General features: G+C 47.4%; 1 protein-coding gene across 1 annotated transcript in view; it reads right to left on the reverse strand.

The window, feature by feature from the left end:
• Positions 1-337: 337 nt before the first annotated feature.
• Positions 338-19,059, reverse strand: part of SEZ6L (seizure related 6 homolog like) — a 143,701-nt gene continuing 124,979 nt past the window's right edge. Inside the window, 8 exon segments of the mRNA XM_083419023.1 lie at positions 338-2,208; positions 2,896-2,998; positions 3,413-3,527; positions 4,849-4,881; positions 5,041-5,235; positions 6,232-6,423; positions 8,779-8,973; positions 11,593-11,789. Of these exon segments, the coding sequence (XP_083275149.1) occupies positions 2,179-2,208; positions 2,896-2,998; positions 3,413-3,527; positions 4,849-4,881; positions 5,041-5,235; positions 6,232-6,423; positions 8,779-8,973; positions 11,593-11,789 (1,060 nt within the window). The 3' untranslated portion in view covers positions 338-2,178.

Below are 19,059 nucleotides of genomic sequence, written 5' to 3' on the forward strand. Positions count from 1 at the left end.
AAACTCATAAGATTGGGAGGGGGAAAGGGGGATCTGGAAGATGGATATAAACTGCTTGTAAAAATGGTTTCAGGTGTGCTTGCTGTGAATTATCACGCAGTTGCCTTCTGCTACCCCGGATGCCAGAATAAAGCTCTTTCTCTGAATTAACCCCTCGGTGTCTGTATTGGCTCCTCCCCCCCTCCCCCCCCGCGCAATGCTCTTCCTACCCTTGAAAAAGGCCTAGAAAGGCTACACTCCCAAACTCCGACAACTTGTTGCCTTCACCATTAAAAAACAGAGCAGTACAATTTCTATTAAGGTAACTTACACTAAGTTCTGCCACCTCCCATGGAAGTTTTAGCTTAAAAATATTTAATCCCAACAATTTTATAAAAAGAGACCTGTAAGAACGGAAACAGAAATCTGGGTACAATTTTTCTTTTTTGGCACTTTCCCCCTCCCTCCTCTTACCACTGCAAATTACAAATACACATTCTTCTTTTTTCCTGTAATTATTTTTTTTTGGGGGGGGAGGAAAAAGTAAATTACTAAATAGCCCCTACGCCTTACTCTTGACAACTGCAGAGACGCACAAACCAGATTTCTAAACTAAAACAGACGTTTAAAAAACATTGCCATGGTTACAATTTCACCATTTTTACAAAGATGCCAATGCCAAGAGGGGCATCAGCTGCCCCTCCAGTTACCCATTAATAACAGGGATGGTTTGAGAGGGGGACAGGCTGGATGGAGGCAGGAAGGGGCGGCAAAAGGGGCAGAGTTTCTCTGCAGTCCAAATAGTGCTCTTCCCATCTTCATGTTCCTATGGAAAGGCTGCAAGTTTGAGTTTGCTTTCTTTGCACAATTGTCCAGGAGCAAAGACAGTCCACACTGCAGGGCCTTCCGGTGTGGAAGCAGGCAGGGAGTTGGTGGGAAGGGGAATCGGGTGCATTTGTCCCATGCCCCAAGGCAAGTGGTGTTTTGCAGACCACTCCTTTCTCCTGATCTAGCTCATCTAAAGCAGTTGTTCCAGGTGGCTTTTTTTTTTAAAAAAAGGCCCAACAGTGCAAAATCCCGATGATTCAGAATTCCAATGTTTCTCACGCACAAACAGGATGTATTGAACAGGAACCTTGTGTGAATGATGGGGCTTTTGCTATACCCTGCTTCGGGAACTGAAGATGGGGGACCAAACAGTTGCCAGTATGGTCACCTGCCTGCTTCCTGTCATTTTCCAGACAAAAAAGACTGGATGCAGCATTTCCCTCCTCCATGTTCAGAAGCCACTAATCCAATACACACCCATACACCGTTCCTTCACATGCCTTTCAGGGAGCCAAAGATCCACCGTTTTCTTATGTTGTTGGCTCCAATGTGTGCAGCAGAAACACTACAACATGAACCAAAGAGCCTGGAACTGCCATTTTTGCCCTGAGGTACAGTAAAAGTTGGCAGACAGCAGACTTAAGCAGCAGCCACAGAATTCTTTGAAGGCAGGTAAGACCAGCTGGGAGTAATTCACCAATCTGCTGTCCAGCTTCCAGAGACATTTTTCTCTGCCTTCCCTAGCCAAACCATCCCCTAGCTGGCCATTTTACACTGGTTTACATCCATGATTCAAGACAAAAATGGGACGAGATTTCAACACACGATTTTCGTCATTTTGTCACTGTTGCTCTTCAGGTAGTCACCAGTGGCTTTCCAAGCTCCTCTACAAGTTGGCCCCACTTTCTCTTCCAGCAGCTCAAACAGAGGAAAACACAGCACCAAGTTCCGGGGGGGGGGGGGGGGAGCGCAGTGGCTGCCATGAGAAGAGATCCCTCTGCCCACTGGACCTGGCGTTGCCCAGCTCACTCAGGGACCAGAAGCAGCTTCCTTTTTAAGCGACAGTAAGGAAAACCCCAACTCACAATACACAACGAATGCACCACAGTGTTATTTTTTATGCAGCCATACAGGAGGTTGCCTTGGTGAGCAGGGATTAGCTCCAGAGCCTGCAAATCTTGAGTGCAGCACCCAACCGTGATACTACCGGGAACATAACTGGAGAAGACTTCAAGATGGAGAGGAAGGTGGCAAAAGGAGAAGGAGCAACATGGTCAAGCTCTCAGCCAAACTCCACTGGACATTTATCACTTGAGGAGGTTCTGGGAGAAGAAATCAAGGCTGTTTCTGGAGAGTTCCACGAGGTCAGCTTTATATGGATACTTCATATTCTCGTGTTTCCTGGGGAAAGAAAACAGACTCTGGTCAACGGCTGCCTTTGCTCCAAAAAGGGTGCCAGCTATGTCTTTTCAGCAGGGGAAATTGCTTAGAGCTTCAGACACCTGGTCAGAACTATTTTATTTCAGGGGGCCTCTGCACTCTGAATACTTCTCAGGGTTTTTTGTTTTGTTTTTTAAAAACCAATGTTTTGTTGTTGTTGAGATTTTACATTCTTGAGGTTTTAAATTCATGTTAACTTTTAAAAGTTTGGGGATGGGGACTCCTCACTGAAGGCCGAAAGAGAGGAAGATGGTTGTAGACTGCTGCTGCTGCCACTAGTAGGACCACAGACTGGAAGCATGCAGTGAGGCTGGATGTCATGCCTTGTTCTCAGACTACCAACGGCAAGTCTCTGGAGCAAATAAACCCAAGCTGTAACCTTGGAAAGGGCAGCTCATTTCATCCAGTGACTCTGCTTACCATGTGGTCACTATGGAGAGGCCCAGAAACTACTGTGATGGCACATGGGGCAAGACAAGGGAGCATCATTGTGGTTCTTCGAGGCAGTTGAATGAGGGCAACATTCAGGACTGTCCTGAGACATTTTACTGCCTCTGTCTGCCTCACAATTGCCTCCACAGGGACTTGTGTGTTCCTCATGGAGCCAAATCAAGATGCTGCTTTTAATCCAGGAATCCGTCAACTCACCCCTGTCTCATAAATTGGGTTGTCAAACTCTGTCTCCACTGTGATCTGGCTATATGGGTGAGAGTACATGAGGGGCAGGCGCAGGCTGGAGTAGTAGCGGCACCTGTGAGTTGGGGAGAGAGAGACACCAGAGAGAAGAGTCAAGAGAGCAGAGTCCAAAGGGATCCACTGAGCAACACTTTCCAAGCCCTTCCAGCAGCACTCGTGGTGGGTGCTTTTGAGGGAGATGATGCATTGATGGCCCAGGACTTTGGGATCATTGGAAGGGGGCTGAACGCCAGCTGCCCCAGGGCCCCTCCTCCCACTCCATTAGTTTGCCACAGATTGACATGTACCTCCCAGAGCACAGTGCCACAAAGACAGAGCAAGGGTGCTGAGGAAAGGTCCCTGAGAAGCCAAGAGCTACAGGTGGGCTGGCAGAAGCAGCCAAGCTGGCTCAGAAGCTGAGCCCTCCCTCCAAACGCACCAAACGCCTCCCGAACCAGAGAGGGCACCTGCCACCACCCTGCCTTCCTACCTGGTGATGTAGACGTATGCTCCCCCCAGCAGCAAAGAGACCACAAGCACTGGGATGAAGATGGCCAGCGCCATGTTCCCCCCTTCCAAGGACGTTTCTGCGGCAGCTTCAGCTACTGAAGAGAGAAGTGCCGGGGTGAGATCCTGGACAGGTAAGCACCCCATGGGATTCTCTCTTACAGGGCACCCAAGACTGACACCCCAAAGCACCTAATGGAAGTTGCAGACTGGAGATTAGCCTTGAAATGGATTTCCCTCCAAGGGCACCGCTAGGTGCTTAAGAGGCTTTGAACAGGCACAGGAAACAAATGGGTGTCCATGTTCCGTGCAAAGTGTCCTTTGGTCCTCCCACACAAGCCCTCTGGGAGCAGCCTCATCCCAGGGGGGAATGCAAGTAAGTTGAGGGGAAAGGCTGCCTCCCAACTCTGCCCTTCTAGGACTGGGCAAAGGGCAGCTGCCAAATAGGCACCTGAGCGAGTGTGAGAGTTTCTGCAGCTCCACCCACCCTGGTCTTTCATGGCTTAGGGAGATGGATGGCTAACACTCAAGACAGATCTTCAGATATCAGAAGACAATCTTTCCCACAATTAGCTTGCGCTGAGGAAACACTGACTGTCTGTTAAAGCAACAGAGCTTTCCCCTGCAGAGAAGAGCCCAGCTCTCTTGCCCTCCATTTAGCCAGAGCAAAGTAGGTCTGCACTCCAAGCCAGTTCCTGAATCCACAAGCTCAAGGATACAGTTCTGTCGGGCAGGAAGACGGAGAAAACCCTGCAATTGCCTTGGGTCTGGAATCCACAACTGCTATCCACGGCAGGATATAAGGCATGCATATCTCAGAGGAGAGGCAAATTGAAAGCTCCCGGGGCCTCTGCGGGGAGCATTTGATGGACAAGGAGATGCTATAAGAACAGGTGGCTGGCCAGGAGGCCAATGACTGGAAGACAGCAAAGGAGCTTGTGGAAGATTCTGTCTCTAGAACACGTGAAGAGCCTGCTGGATCAGGCCAGTGGCCCATCTAGTCCAGTACCCTGTTCTTACAGTGGCCCGCCAGAGGTAAGCCTACATGCAGGCTCCAAGCACAAGAGTGTTCTCCCCACCTGTTGAGGCAGAGCACAGTCACTGCAGCTGGTAGCCATTGAGAGCCATCTTTAGGGAAGTGGGAATCTTTGGGGAATGGGCTTAGAGAAGGAGCAGAGGACTGCATTTAATCTTTGCTCTCTTGCTCTGTTGGGGAATTTGCTGATTTCCTGTAATTTTTTCTTTGCAATATCTTTTTCTTAAAAGATCTTACTTTTTTTTTTTTTTTGCATCTTAATAAACTTTTTGTTTCCTAATGGATTTGCCAATAAAGCACACATGACAGAAACTCCAAAGGAAAACTAATCGGGATCCTTTTGACTCTGGAACTTGGGGAGCCCATGAAAATATTCTGCTCACCTTCTAAGGCATGCTCAAAGCTGTCTTGATTCACTGAAAGAGAAAGGCAGGTAGGTTAGCTTGGGGCTGCTGGATCCAGAGGCTGCCCCAGAGAAGATGAGGGAAAGGAGGCAGGCAGGCAAGCAAGCAAGCAAGCAAGCAAGCAAGCAAGCGGCTGCATCCTGGCCCCTCTCTCTTTCCAGGGGACAGTACCTTTGCAGACAGGGAGTGGCCCACTCCAGCGGGAGGGCTGTCCCAGAATACACTTGATGGTGACCTCTCCGATGAGCTCAAAACCCTCATAGCACATGAATGTCAGGGACTCCCCGGGCAGGTAAAGGCGCTTGTAGAGGATCTGGTATCCGTTTTCTGGTAGGCCTGGGTTCTCACAGGCGAGAGATTCTTCAGCTAGGAGGAAACACACAGAGGAGGAAGCCTTTGAACATTCTTTCCCCCTCCAAATCAGGTCTGCATGAAGCTTCTTTGGTTCAGTGTGCATAGATTTATTTCTTGCACTTAGCTCCCACCTGTGAGGCAGGTTAGGCTGGGAGGGGCAATGGCTGGCCCAAGGCTCACGGCCAAATCCGGGATTTGAACTCTGCATGAGACAGAGAGTGTTTTTCCCCAGCGGCTCAAGCAAGACTGGCTCCACATAAGCAGTGCTGCTCTGCCTCTCCTGCCCCACAAATGTGTTAGAAGCATTGCCTTGCAACCTTCCCTGTGAAGAACGAGGGTTTTCTCACAGCAAAGGCCACAAATTAACCTGTGGGCTTGGAGCACCTTTTGGCAGCTGTTTGCAGGTGTGAGCCAAGTGCTTCTCCACCTGTCTTTTGGAGGGCTCATCCAACCACTTGCTGGCAACAAATATTGATTTGATGCTATAATTTGGCTCAGTTCCTGGCATATCCAGAGAAAAAAGATTTCTGGCCCCATATTTGCAGATCACCATCTTCAAATATATGAAGGGCTGTCACACAGAAGATGGAGCAAGCTTGAGGGTAGGGCCTAAAACCAATGGATTCAAATGACAAAAACGGAAATTTTTACGCAGAGGTCATATGGCCATCTGTCAGGGATGCTTTAGCTGAGATTCCTGCATTGCTGGGGCTTGGACTAGATGACCCCCAGTCACCTCAAACTCTTCAATTCTACGATTCTAGATGATAAGGAAGAGCCCTCTCCATCCGAGGCCTTGAAGGGAGCTTCTGCTGGTTAAAAGAGATCTTTTTGAGCCCAAATCTATCAAGGACCTGGACCTGTTGAAGGCAGCTTCATATGGTATTCTTGTATTTATATTCAAATGCCAACCCACAGGGGTTTCAGTCCCCCACAACTCAACCGTGGCTTCTCGTTTCCAGGAAGTGTGTGAGTTTTGCATTCAGAGGGGTAAAGGGCCCAACGTACAAACACAGTGGGGCAGCCTTGAGGTCCAGATGGGTGTCCCCGTCTCGCGGCTGTAACAGGTCAGGAGAGAACTTCCTTCAAGAACGAAGCCCGGATTGCAGGTGTACTGGATTGTGGTCCCGACCAAGAGCACGGGGTCAGAAATCAAACGGGCTGAGTGCTCCACCTCCCCAGGGTCTGTGCAGTACATAACTAGAGGAGAGAAAGGAACAGAGTTAGATGAGAACTGGGGGCATCCATGGCAAGAGTTGGTCTCTCTAGCTTGCAGTATTGTAGGATGTGGAGGATTTCCGGTTTGAAATGCTTCTAGTCCCCATGAAAGCTTTGAAATCTGATGCCTTTTCACCCTTCAGTTTGAAAGGTTTCAATATAATTATAATAATAATAATTTATTTATACCCCACCCATCTGGGCTTTAAAGGTCAGCACCAACACTTTGAATTGTGCTTGGAAATGTACTGGGAGCCAATGTAGGTCTTTCAAGACTGGTGTTATGTGGTCCTGATGGCCATTCCCAGTCACCAGTCTAGCTGCTGCACTCTGGATTAGTTGTAGTTTCCGAGTCACCTTCAAAGGTAGCCCCACGTAGAGCGCACTGCAGTAGTCCAAGTGAGAGATAACCAGAGCATGCACCACTCTGGCAAGACACTCTGGCAGGTAGGATCTCAGCTTGCGTACCAGATGGAGCTGGTAGACAGCTGCTCTGGACACAGAATTGACCTGCGCCTCCATGGACAGCTGTGAGTCCAAAATGATTTCCAGGCTGCGCACCTGGTCCTTCAGGGGCACAGTCACCCCATTCAGGACCAGGGAGTCCTCCACGCCTGCCCACCTCCTGTCCCCCAAAACAGTACTTCTGTTTTGTCAGGATTCAACCTCAATCTGTTAGCCGCCATCCATCCTCCAACCACCTCCAGACACTCACACAGGACCTTCACCGCCTTCACTGGTTCTGATTTGAAAGAGAGATAGAGCTGGGTATCATAGAATCATAGAGTTGGAAGAGACCACAAGGGCCATTGAGTCCAACCCCCTGCCAAGCAGGAAACACCATCAGAGCACTCCTGACATATGGTTGTCAAGCCTCTGCTTAAAGACCTCCGCATATTAATGGACACCCAGCCCAAACCCCCTGATGATCTCTCCCAGCGGCTTCATGTAGATGTTAAAAAGCATGGGGAGAGCTCAGAACCCTGAAGCACCCCATAAGTGAGGGCCTAGGGGTCTGAACACTCACCCTCCACTTTCTGAACATAGCCCAGGAGGAAGGAGCGGAACTATTGTAAAGCAGTGGCCCCAGCTTCCAGCTCCTCTAGACGGTCTAGAAGGATGTTATGGTCGATGGTATCAAAGGCCGCTGAGAGATCCAGCAGAACTAGGAAACAGCTCTCACCTTTGTCCCTAGCCTGCCGGAGATCATCAACCAGCACGACCAAGGCAGTTTCAGTCCCATGATGAGGCCTGAATCCCAACTGGAAGGGATCCAAATGGTCCGCTTCTTCCAGGCGTGCCTCATTTAATGTACTGGGATGTGTAAGAATTGCCATTTTTCTGTAGAGCTGTATTTTCAGGTTTTTATTGGTTGGGTTGCTATGCTTGGTTTCAGACAGTGTTTTTGTATGTTTTTCTGGGGGTCACTTTTTGAGGAAAGCAGATCAGAATGACAATAATAACACGCATAGCAGAAACCACAGCTGGCTGAGCTGGGGCTTCTAGCTGCCAAATGGCAAGGCATCTTTGTTCACTCAACCTCTTCTTGCACCTGCACAGCAATCCAAAGCGGGTCCTGGGAATCCCCAGCAGAGGCTGCTCAGGGCAGTCACATTTTATGCACATTGAACTGGTGTGATCTCAGCTACATGGGGCTGAAGACCAGCTGCTTGAAATGGCACAAGTTGAATCCAAGCAAGGCGGAGAGCTCAAGACGAAACTGAGTTCCCGTGAGATCTCCTGTGAAGATCACTAGGCTTCTGGGCCTGGTGTGCTAAGAGGCCCTTGATAGTTATTTACTGCACCCCACATTTTCTCTCTAAGGAGTTCCAGGTGGCATACACAGTTCTCCCCACTCCTCATTTAATCCTCACAGCAACCCTGCAAGGTAGGCTAGGCTGAGAGGCAGGGACCAGCACCCAAGGTCAACCAGCGAGTTCCATATGGCTGAGTGGGGATTCAAACCCTGGCCTCCCAGGTCCTATTCTGACGCACTGGCCTTGACCTCCAAGCAAGGCAGAGGCCTTAAAAACTCCCTTTGTTTTTGTGCTGGTTCCTCTTGAGTTACCTGCTGCAAAAAGAGCTTTTAAGCTCTCCCCCAACTTGCTGGGCAGCTCCAGAGGACTTGGGCATACCTCTGTGTAAGATGAGATCGTACTGTGTAAACTGGGGGAGCCCCCTCAGTTCTGCTCTGCAAGGTGCAAGGCTCTCTCTTACATGGCAGATGCAGGGAGGGTTCCTCAAACCACGAGGAAAGACGTGTTAAGAGTCAGGAGCAGGGCAGACGCGGAGTCAGCACAGGTCATGCCACCCTTGCCTACATTGCGAAGCCCATACTTTTCTCACAGAAGGGCGGGTCGCTGCTCCAGCTGAGGTCCCACTGGCAGGTGAGGGTGTCACTCCCGACAATGTCGTAGCCTGGGTCACACTGGTAGGTGATCTTGGACTCACGAACAAGTTCTGTGTGAGATGTGGTCTTCCAGCCGTTCTGGATTTCAGGCAAGTCTGAACAGGAGTCATTCCGTGACACTTCTGTACCCGGAAAGAGAACTTGCAGTTAAGAAGCAGCTGGGTACACAGCTGGACCCTGCTCCTCAAGCACCTCAAATACCCTCTTGGCAGCTATTTGACAGCTGCAGGAAACATCAAGTTCTAGAAAAGCTGGAGGTGGAACACTCAAAATCTGGGCTGCATCAACCTGGGCTTCTCTAACAGAACATTTTGCCTCCTTTAAGGAGCTTGTGCACACAGCTTGGATGGCACCGTCTCCAGAAGAGCTGCCCCGGTGATGGGATGCGCCCTGCTTAGAGCATTCTGTGATATCACAGAGAGCTTGCAGCAGGGATGCCAACTTGAATAAAATGGGGGGGGGGGCAAGTGGGCCCCACCCCACATAATCCATCACAAGATGCGGCACACACCCACACACCACTTGAATGGCAATGCCCATCAACTCTGGCAGCCCCTGGCCACCTCAAATATTTTAGGGGGCCCCCCAAAGGGACATTGGCTCTTAGGAGTTGGCTCCTGTGGCTTGCAACACCCTCCCTGGTGAGAGGGAGGGGCAAAGTCAGAGGAGGAAGAAATCAGTGCTGTTGCTGATGGAAAGGGCTCTATGCTGTCAAGGTCTTGAGGCTGCCAAGGCCTTGAGAAGTGGGAAATGCAGATGGGGTGGGGGTGGGGGAAGCAGGCTGACAAAAGCCCATGGGACCAGACAGGGGAACTCTGGGTCTCAGTTTGCATAGGGCCAGAGAGCCTGTGAGGACCATCAAGATGCAGCTGACCTCTGCTCACAGTGGCTGGGGAAGAAGCGGGTCAGAGCCCAGAAACAGAGTCTAGGCAGCCACAGCAGATTCCATGCCCCTGACTGGGTTGGGAGGAGTTCCAGACAGTGAGAGTTCAAAGTCAAGGATTTGGCTGCAGGTCCCTATAACAGCACTGTGGGTGGCCAGGCAGGATCCCAAGGGCCATGGATCAAGTTTGCACCACCATCCTCTGCGTTTTTGCTCTGGCCTGCCTGCCTATCTCTATCTATCATCTATCTCTATCATCTATCTATCTATCTATCTATCTATCTATCTATCTATCTATATCTATCATCTATCTATATCTATCTATCTATCATCTATCTATCTATCTCTATCTATCTATCTATCTATCTATCTATCTATCTATCTATCTATCTATCTATCTAGTATATCTATCTATCTATCTATCTATCTATCTATCTATCTATCTATCTAATCTATCATCTATCTATCTATCTATCTATCATCTATCTATCTATCTATCTATCTATCTCTATCTATATCTATCTATCTATCTATCTATCTATCTATCTATCTATCTATATCTCTATCTATATCTATCTATCATCTATCTATCATCTATCTATCTATCTATCTATCTATCTATCATCTATCATCTATCATCTGTCTATCTATATCTATCATCTATCTATCTATCTATCATCTATCTAATCTATCTATCTATCTATATCTATCATCTATCTATCTATCTATCTATCTATATCATCATCTATCTATTTATCTATCTATCATCTATCTATCTATCTATCTAGCTATATATCTATATCTATCTATATCTATCTATCTCTATCTATCATCTATCTATCTATCATCTATCTATCTATCTATCTATCTATCTATCTATCTATCTATCATCTATCTATCTATCATCTATCTATCTATCTATCTATCTATCTATCTATCTATCTATCATCTATCTATATCTATCTATCTATATCTATCTATCTATCTATCTATCTATCTATGTATCTATATCTATCTATCATCTATCTATCTATATCTATCTATCATCTATCATTTCTGTCTACTCTGACAGGGTCATCTCAGGACACTTGCACACCACACAGTGCATCTATCATTTCTGTCTACTCTGACAGGGTCATCTCAGGACACTTGCACACCACACAGTGAAAGCCCTTTGATAGTCACCTCCCAGAGCTACAGTTCCCAGCATGGTTTAACAACCCACCCCTCTTCACAAGGAGCTCTGGGAATTGTAGCTCGGGTGTGTGTGTGTGGGGGGGGGGGTGTTGCCTAACAAACTGCCAGGATTCTTGGGGAGGAAGCCATGGCTGTTTAAAGTGTTATTGTGGCACTTTTAAGGGAGGGTATGAAGGGGTTTCAGCCACAGAGAGGTCCCTTTCCCCATGGGCTCTTCCTGATCCTCTCCCATAGAGATGCAGGGAGTGGGCATTCTGTGCTCAGAGAAACTGCTCTGCCACCTCCCCAACCAGGCACCCCAGGAAGCCTCTTTTTCTCTCTCTCCTTCCCAGTTAAAGGACAAATGGAGGGAGGTGCCCCCAAACACATTTCAAGTCCCTCTTGGCTGGAGCTTGAACAGCTGCAACTGCTAGTTCTTAAAGGTTACAGAGTGGGGAGCAGGGAGCTGTCGCCCTTCCAATGTTGCCGAAATGCAACTCCCAGGTCCCTCTCTGGCTGCTAAGGCTGATGGGAGTTTAACTCCAAGAAAGCCTGGCGGGTCATGGGCTCCTCACCCATCTCCAGTGAGCCTCTGCATCTTGCGCAGTCAGCCCCTCCCCCAGCTTTGCCCTTTCCAGGCCAGGAGGTGGCAAGGCCTCTGGGCACCCTTCCAGGCACCCACCAATGTAGTTCATGATAAATCCCTGCCCTTTTCCAAAGATGAGCCCAGCCGGGTCCGAGTGGAACTGGATGGTCAAGTCTGGCGTGGAGGAGTAGAGTTTCTGAGGCCCACTGCTGCCCAGGTAGTGTCCCAAGATGTGGGTGCTGACGTCGTCTCCATCATAGACAGTGAGGATATCGCTGTTGCTCAGGTTCAGACTGTGCCGGGGGACGGGGAATGGGCAGGCAGAGAAAGAGAGGGTCACCGTGAGAGGAGTCCTTTTGGATCAGCTGGTCTGGGCTCCAACCTCCTTCCCACAGTGGCCAAGAAGCAGGACATCAAGCATTTGCCTCCGATAAACCAATATTCAATGACATATTGCCTCTGAACTTGGAAACTCCATGATCTGCTGCCATAGGAAGGAGCAGGAGGAGTGGCTGCTAGATGTCCCTGCAGCGAATGTGTCTCAGCAACAGCAAGAACACCAAAGGAGCCGTGCAGGATCAGGCTCAAAGCCTCTCTGGCCCAGCATCCTGCTTCCCACATAGGCCAGTCCAATGCTTTCAGGAAGTGCGCAGGCTGAGCACGAAGGAAGTAGCTCTCCTTTGCTGTTACTCAGCCCTTCTGGATCAGACCAAAGGCTCATCTAGAGGTATATTTTAGAACATGCCCTATTCTTTTGATCATAATTGGTCTTAACTAGTTTTAATATTGTATTTTTGAGTTGTTGTTACCCACTCAGGGACCTCAAAATGGAGAGGTGGAGAAGAAATCTAATCTTGTTGTCTGTGTGCTTGCTTGATCTGCGTAGCTCAGTTGGTAGAGCATGAGACTCTTAAAGTTTTTAGTGTTTGATGTTGTAACTGTGTTTTTACTATTTTTTGTTGGGAGCTGCCAAGAGTGGCTGGGGCAACCCTGTCAGATGGGTGGCTTATAAATAATAGAAATTAATAAAAACAACCACCACCACCACCATTCCAGGGATGCAGGTTAGATGACTAGATGACTCTTGTGGTCCCTTACAACTCTACAGTTCTATGATTTAGACATCTTAAGATACTGTAATCAAATTTCAGATGAAGGAGCAGATTTTCTTCTATTTTCCAAAACAATTGAACTCCATTTGGACCCAGGATGGTGGAACAAACTTGTCAGAACAGGGGTTTTCTCTGTCTTGACCTTAGACTGTTTCTGGACTTTGCTTCTTGAGTTGCCCCTGTGTTTTTACTATGGAATTCCTTTTTGGATTGCCCTGAGTGTGGACTTGGGGCAGCTGGGTCCCACAAGCAGTAGTGAAGGCCACCAACTTGGATGGCTTTAAAGGAGGATTAGAGAAATTAATGTGCCTAAGGCTGTCAATGGCTACTAGTCACAATAGCTATGTTTTGCCTTAACGGTTCAGAATGTGCCTCTGAATGTGCAAGTAGTGGGGGGTGGGGGGAGCACTGCTGTTGCTCTGGGGTCCTTCTTGCAGGATTCCTGGTTGGGAAGATGATGATCGAGATGGGCCCTCGGCCTGATCCAACAGGTTCTTCTGCTGCTCTTAGCAGGCTGCTGTTTATATCTGGATGCCATTTTCAACCAAGGTGGTGGACGGAATATTTTAAAACTGCACTGTTTTTAAAATTTTGGTTTTCTTAGAGTTCCTGGGCAATGCTAGAAACTGCCAGTACTTTGTATGGTGACACTGGAAAGCAGATGTCAAGGTTGAGCCCTGCTGTACATGAAGCCTGGAAATCAAGTGCTGCAGTTTCCCAGAACAACTCAAAAGTTTCCCCAGACCTGTTTCGATCAGAGGCAGAAGTGGGATGCACATCCAGGTCACTAGGACCCCTGAGCTAGTTTGCCTTAGTGGTAGACAAGCAGGGAAGAACCAAGCCAAGTAGGCATGACTTGCAAAATGATGAAATCCAAAATGCAAAGCAAGACCGTTCCCCAAGGGCATGGGAAAATAAAACTCGGATGTTCCTGTGCCTTTAAAAGAAGTCAAATGCAAATGGATTACAAATATCAAATAAATAAGTATGTATTCTGTTGTTTTATTCATGTACTATGTTTTAAGCTTCATGGATCCATCCCCTTCATGGATCACTGCCTTGCTGTGGCGAAGGGGCTTGAATAGCTCAGAGTAGCTATGAACTATGCCGAGCAGGGCACCCAAGATGGACAGGTCATAGTGGAGAGTTTTGACCAAACGTGATCCACCTGGAGCAGGAACCGGCAAGCCACTCCAGTATCCCTGCCAAGAAAACTCCATGGACAAAGACAACAGGCACCAAAAAATTATGACGCTGGAAGATGAGCCCCTCAGGTCGGAAGGCGTCCAACATGCTACTGAGGAAGAGCGGAGGACAAGTACAAGTAGATCCAGAGCTGATGAAGCGGCTGGGCCAAAGCCAAAAGGACGCTCAGTTGCGGATATGCCTGGAAGCGAAAGGAAAGTCCAATGCTATAAAGAAAAATATTGCATAGGAACCTGGAATGTAAGAACCATGAACCTTGGTAAGTTGGATGTGGTCAAAAATGAGATGGCACGAATAAATATTGACATCCTGGGCATCAGTGAACTAAAATGGACGGGAATGGGCGAATTCAGTTCGGATGACCATCATATCTACTACTGTGGGCAAGAATCCCGTAAAAGAAATGGAGTGGCCTTCATAGTCAACAAAAGAGTGGCGAAAACTGTACTGGGATGCAATCTCAAAAATGATAGAATGATCTTGATACGAATCCAAGGCAGACCTTTTAACATCACAGTAATCCAAGTTTATGCACCAACTACTGGTGCTGATGAACTGAAATTGAGCAATTCTATGAAGACTTACAACACCTTATAGAAGTGACACCAAAGAAGGATGTTCTTCTCATTATAGGGGATTGGAATGCTAAAGTAGGGAACCAAGAGATAAAAGGAACAACTGGCAAGTTTGGCCTTGGAGATCAAAACGAAGCAGGGCAAAGGCTAATAGAGTTCTGTCAAGAGAACAAGCTGGTCATCACAAACACACTTTTCCAACAACACAAGAGATGACTCTACACATGGACATCACCAGATGGGCAGCATTGAAATCAGATTGATTATATTCTCTGCAGCCAAAGATGGAGAAGCTCTATACAGTCAGCAAAAACAAGACCTGGAGCTGACTGTGGCTCAGATCATCAGCTTCTTATAGCAAAATTCAAGCTCAAACTGAAGAAATTAGGAAAAACCACTGGGCTGATAAGATACAATCTAAATCAAATCCCTTATGAATACACAGTGGAAGTGAGGAACAGGTTCAAGGATTTAGATTTGCTGGACAGAGTGTCTGAAGAACTATGGATGGAGGCTCGCAACATTATACAGGAGGCAGCAACGAAAACCATCCCAATGAAAAGGAAATGCAAGAAAGCAAAGTGGCTGTCCAATGAGGCCTTACAAATAGCAGGGGAGAGAAGGCAAGCAAAATGCGAGGGAGATAGTGAAAGATACAGGAAATTGAATGCAGATTTCCAAAAAATAGCAAGGAGAGACAAGAAGGCCTTCTTAAACGAGCAATGCAAAGAAATAGAGGAAAACAGCAGAATGGGAAGAACCAGAGATCTGTTCAAGAAAATTGGAGATATGAAAGGAACATTTTGTACAAAGATTACCATAATAAAGGACAAAAGTGGTAAGGACCTAACAGAAGCAGAAGACATCAAGAAGAGGTGGCAAGAATACACAGAGGAATTATACCAGAAAGATATGGATGTCTCGTACACCCCAGGTAGTGTGGTTACTGACCTTGAGCCAGACATCCTGGAGAGCGAAGTCAAATGGGCCTTAGAAAGCACTGCTAATAACAAGGCCAGTGGAAGTGATGGCATTCCAGCTGAACTATTTAAAATTTTAAAAGATGAGGTTGGTAAGGTGCTACATTCAGTATGCCAGCAAGTTTGGAAAACTCAGCAGTGGCCAGAGGATTGGAAAAGATCAGTCTACATCCCAATCCCAAAGAAGGGCAGTGCCAAAGAATGCTCCAACTACCGCACAATTGCACTAATTTTACACGCTAGCAAGGTTATGCTTAAAATTCTAGAAGGAAGGCTCAAGCAGTATGTGGACCGAGAATTCCCAGAAGTGCAAGCTGGATTTAGAAGAGGCAGAGGAACTAGAGACCAAATTGCAAATATGCACTGGATTATGGAGAAAGCTAGAGAGTTCCAGAAAGACATCTACTTCTGCTTCATTGACTATGCAAAAGCCTTTGACTGTGTCAACCACAGCAAACTATGGCAAGTTCTTAAAGAAATGGGAGTGCCTGATCACCTCATCTGTCTCCTGAGAAATCTCTATGTGGAACAAGAAGCTACAGTTAGAACTGGATATGGAACAACTGATTGGTTCAAAATTGGGAAAGGAGTATGGCAAGGCTGTATATTGTCTCCCTGCTTATTTAACTTATATGCAGAATTCATCATGCGAAAGGCTGGGCTGGATGAATCCCTAGCCGGAATTAAGATTGCTGGAAGAAATATCAACAACCTCAGATATGCAGATGACACAACCTTGATGGCAGAAAGTGAGGAGGAATTAAATAAACTTTTAATGAGGGTGAAAGAGGAGAGCGCAAAATATGGTTTGAAGCTCAACATCAAAAAAATGAGGATCATGGCCACTGGTCCCATCACCTCCTGGCAAATAGAAGGGGAAGAAATAGAGGCAGTGAGAGATTTTACTTTCTTGGGCTCCATGGTCACTGTAGATGGTGACAGCAGTCATGAAATTAAAAGACGCCTGCTCCTTGGGAGAAAGGCGATGGCAAGCCTAGACAACATCTTAAAAAGTAGAGAGATCACCTTGTCAACAAAGGTCCGTATAGTTAAAGCCATGGTTTTCCCGGTAGTGATGTATGGAAGTGAGAGCTGGACCATAAAGAAGGCTGATCACCGAAGAATTGATGCTTTTGAATTATGGTGCTGGAGGAGACTCTTGAGAGTCCCATGGACTGCAAGAAGATCAAACCTATCCATTCTTAAGGAAATCAGCCCTGAGTGCTCACTGGAAGGACAGATCGTGAAGCTGAGGCTCCAATACTTTGGCCACCTCATGAGAAGAGAAGACTCCCTGGAAAAGACCCTGATGTTGGGAAAGATTGAGGGCACAAGGAGAAGGGGACGACAGAGGATGAGATGGTTGGACAGTGTTCTCGAAGTTTGACTAAACTGCGGAAGGCAGTGGAAGACAGAAGTGCCTGGCGTGCTCTGGTCCATGGGGTAACGAAGAGTTGGAGATGACTAAACGACTAAACAACAAATGTTTTAAAAACATATATTTAATTTACAGGAAAATCAAGTTGTTACAATGTGGTATGATGAACCTATGTCTAAAGAAACCAATAAAAAAGAACAGCAAAAAAGAAGAAGAAAGAACAGGAGCGGCAGGCAAAGCTCATGGCATGAAGATCAGTGAATCTCTGCCTGGCAAGCAGACAGGGGACAATATCAGAAACTGGTAACTCCTCACTGGTCTCACTTCTAAATTCAACACAGTAGCAGAGCTTCTATTGGCCAGCAGAGGGTGCTGCTGTTCGGTAAATTCAAACTTTCCCCTTCAACTCAGAGTTGATGGCAAATATTTGGGCGTGGGGGCAGGTGGAGTCAAGGAGAAACACCAGTCTGCCAGCCAGCCAGAAAAGAGCCCTGCCATGTTCTTGTGTCTTTATCAGTAGGAATCAGCAGCAGCCCAAAGCATTCACAGTTATCACCATCTGCTAATGTCTGCACACTAAATTGTGACTTCCAGAACACCACAGGGTTCTCAGTTCTGTTTAATAATTTTAAGGTCCTGATGCTGGTGGCAGTAGATGGGTGAAGGAGAGATGCAGAAGCTGCAATAAAAAGTCCCCTGGAGGGAGCAATGGGAAGGGCTAGCAGAGCACCATCTAAGACATGGGTAGGCAAAGGGGTGCCCTCCAGATTTTGCTGGATTACGACTCCCATAATCCCTGGTGCCACTGGGCTGATGAGAATAGGAATCCCAAGAACATTTGGAGAGCACCATGTTGGCTACCCTTGGTCTAAGATGTAAATTGCACCAAACCGTGCTGGTCCACAACAGGAGAGAGAGCACTTGGAAGTCACCTGTTGTGAAGATCTCAAAATATCCCAAGGGCTGCCACATGGAAGATGGAGCAAGCCTGTTTTCTGCTGTTCCAGAAGGGAAAACTGGAACCAATGGATTCATATGATAAGAAAGGAGGTTCTGATGCAACATTAGGAATAACATTCTGGTGGTAAGAGGTGCTCGACTGTGGAACAGGCTCCCTTGGAAGCTTCCTCATTGGGTGGGCATCTGTCAGAGACTCTTTAGCTGTGATTCCTGAATTTCAGGGGGCTGAACTAGATGACATTTGGGGTACCTTCCAACTCTACAAGTCTATGATTCTGTCTCCCTTGCATGGAATTCTGCCTTGCTCAGATCTGCCCCCACCCCTTGCCTCAGCCCACACAGCTGCTGAGGCTCCCTCCTCATCCTTGGCTGTGCGCCAGCTTAGCTGGGAATTTGATTAAAGTTCTTCTTGGAAGCCACTTGGATAATCCCACTGGAAAGCTGACATTTTATAGTAAATCGTGGCTTCCTGTCAAAAGACTGTTTTCCTGGTGACATTTATGCCTGGTAACACACTTCTTTTCTCCTAAGAGCTGAGGAGAGCACAACTTTAATGGGTTTACACAGAGAGCAAAAACCTTCTGATTCTGAGGACTGCTCCAAATATGACGAACAGACACTGCAGACTGGAAAAGGACCTACCCTGGATTAGAAGGCTGACCAAAGATTTGGAGAGGGAAGGGTGGGTGGGATCTTCCTTCAAGCTTCCTTCAAGGGTGGATGTAAATTGCCCTCTTCTTATTCTCAAATCACAGGTCAGCCAGAAAGGGTCGTGCTACTGCTACCCACACACCTGCCAGCCACTACTGTTTGTGACCTGCAGAGCTCTGAAATCCAAAACCCCAAAGCCAGCAACTGGCATATCATTGGCCCGAAGTGCAACGCAAGAGGGCACCCTCGCAGGGGTGGGGCGAGGGGACCTGCTGTCCTCTGACTGGAGCTGGCAGCCACCATTTAGATCTGGTTGCCAGGCTGTTGTAGCAGTTGCAGACTCTTCAGAAGCAGCAGCTGGTTTAGAGGATGTTAAATATTGCATGTTAAATAAGCATAAGGTCTGCAGTCTTGAACTGGGAAGCCCCTTTGGTCCCCTTGAAATCTCCAGGTGCTGCTTCCAGAGGTGGAAAGCCTGCAGCTCACACTTGCAACTTTTCCGCAGTGTCCACATGACATCACTAGTATAAAAAGGATAGCCTGTATTCCCTACCCCCAATCCCTTAATCCAGATTTTCCCTATCCATGACAAATCCAATGCATTATTTAAAACAAACAAACAGACAGACAGAGACAGACAGACAACCCATGCAGTTGCTGGCAGCTCTTTTGCAATTATCTATGTGACCTATGTGCAAGCG

The sequence above is a fragment of the Podarcis tiliguerta genome, assembly GCF_965153285.1.
Source record: "Podarcis tiliguerta genome assembly, chromosome: 16".
Taxonomy (NCBI): Eukaryota; Metazoa; Chordata; class Lepidosauria; order Squamata; family Lacertidae; genus Podarcis; species Podarcis tiliguerta.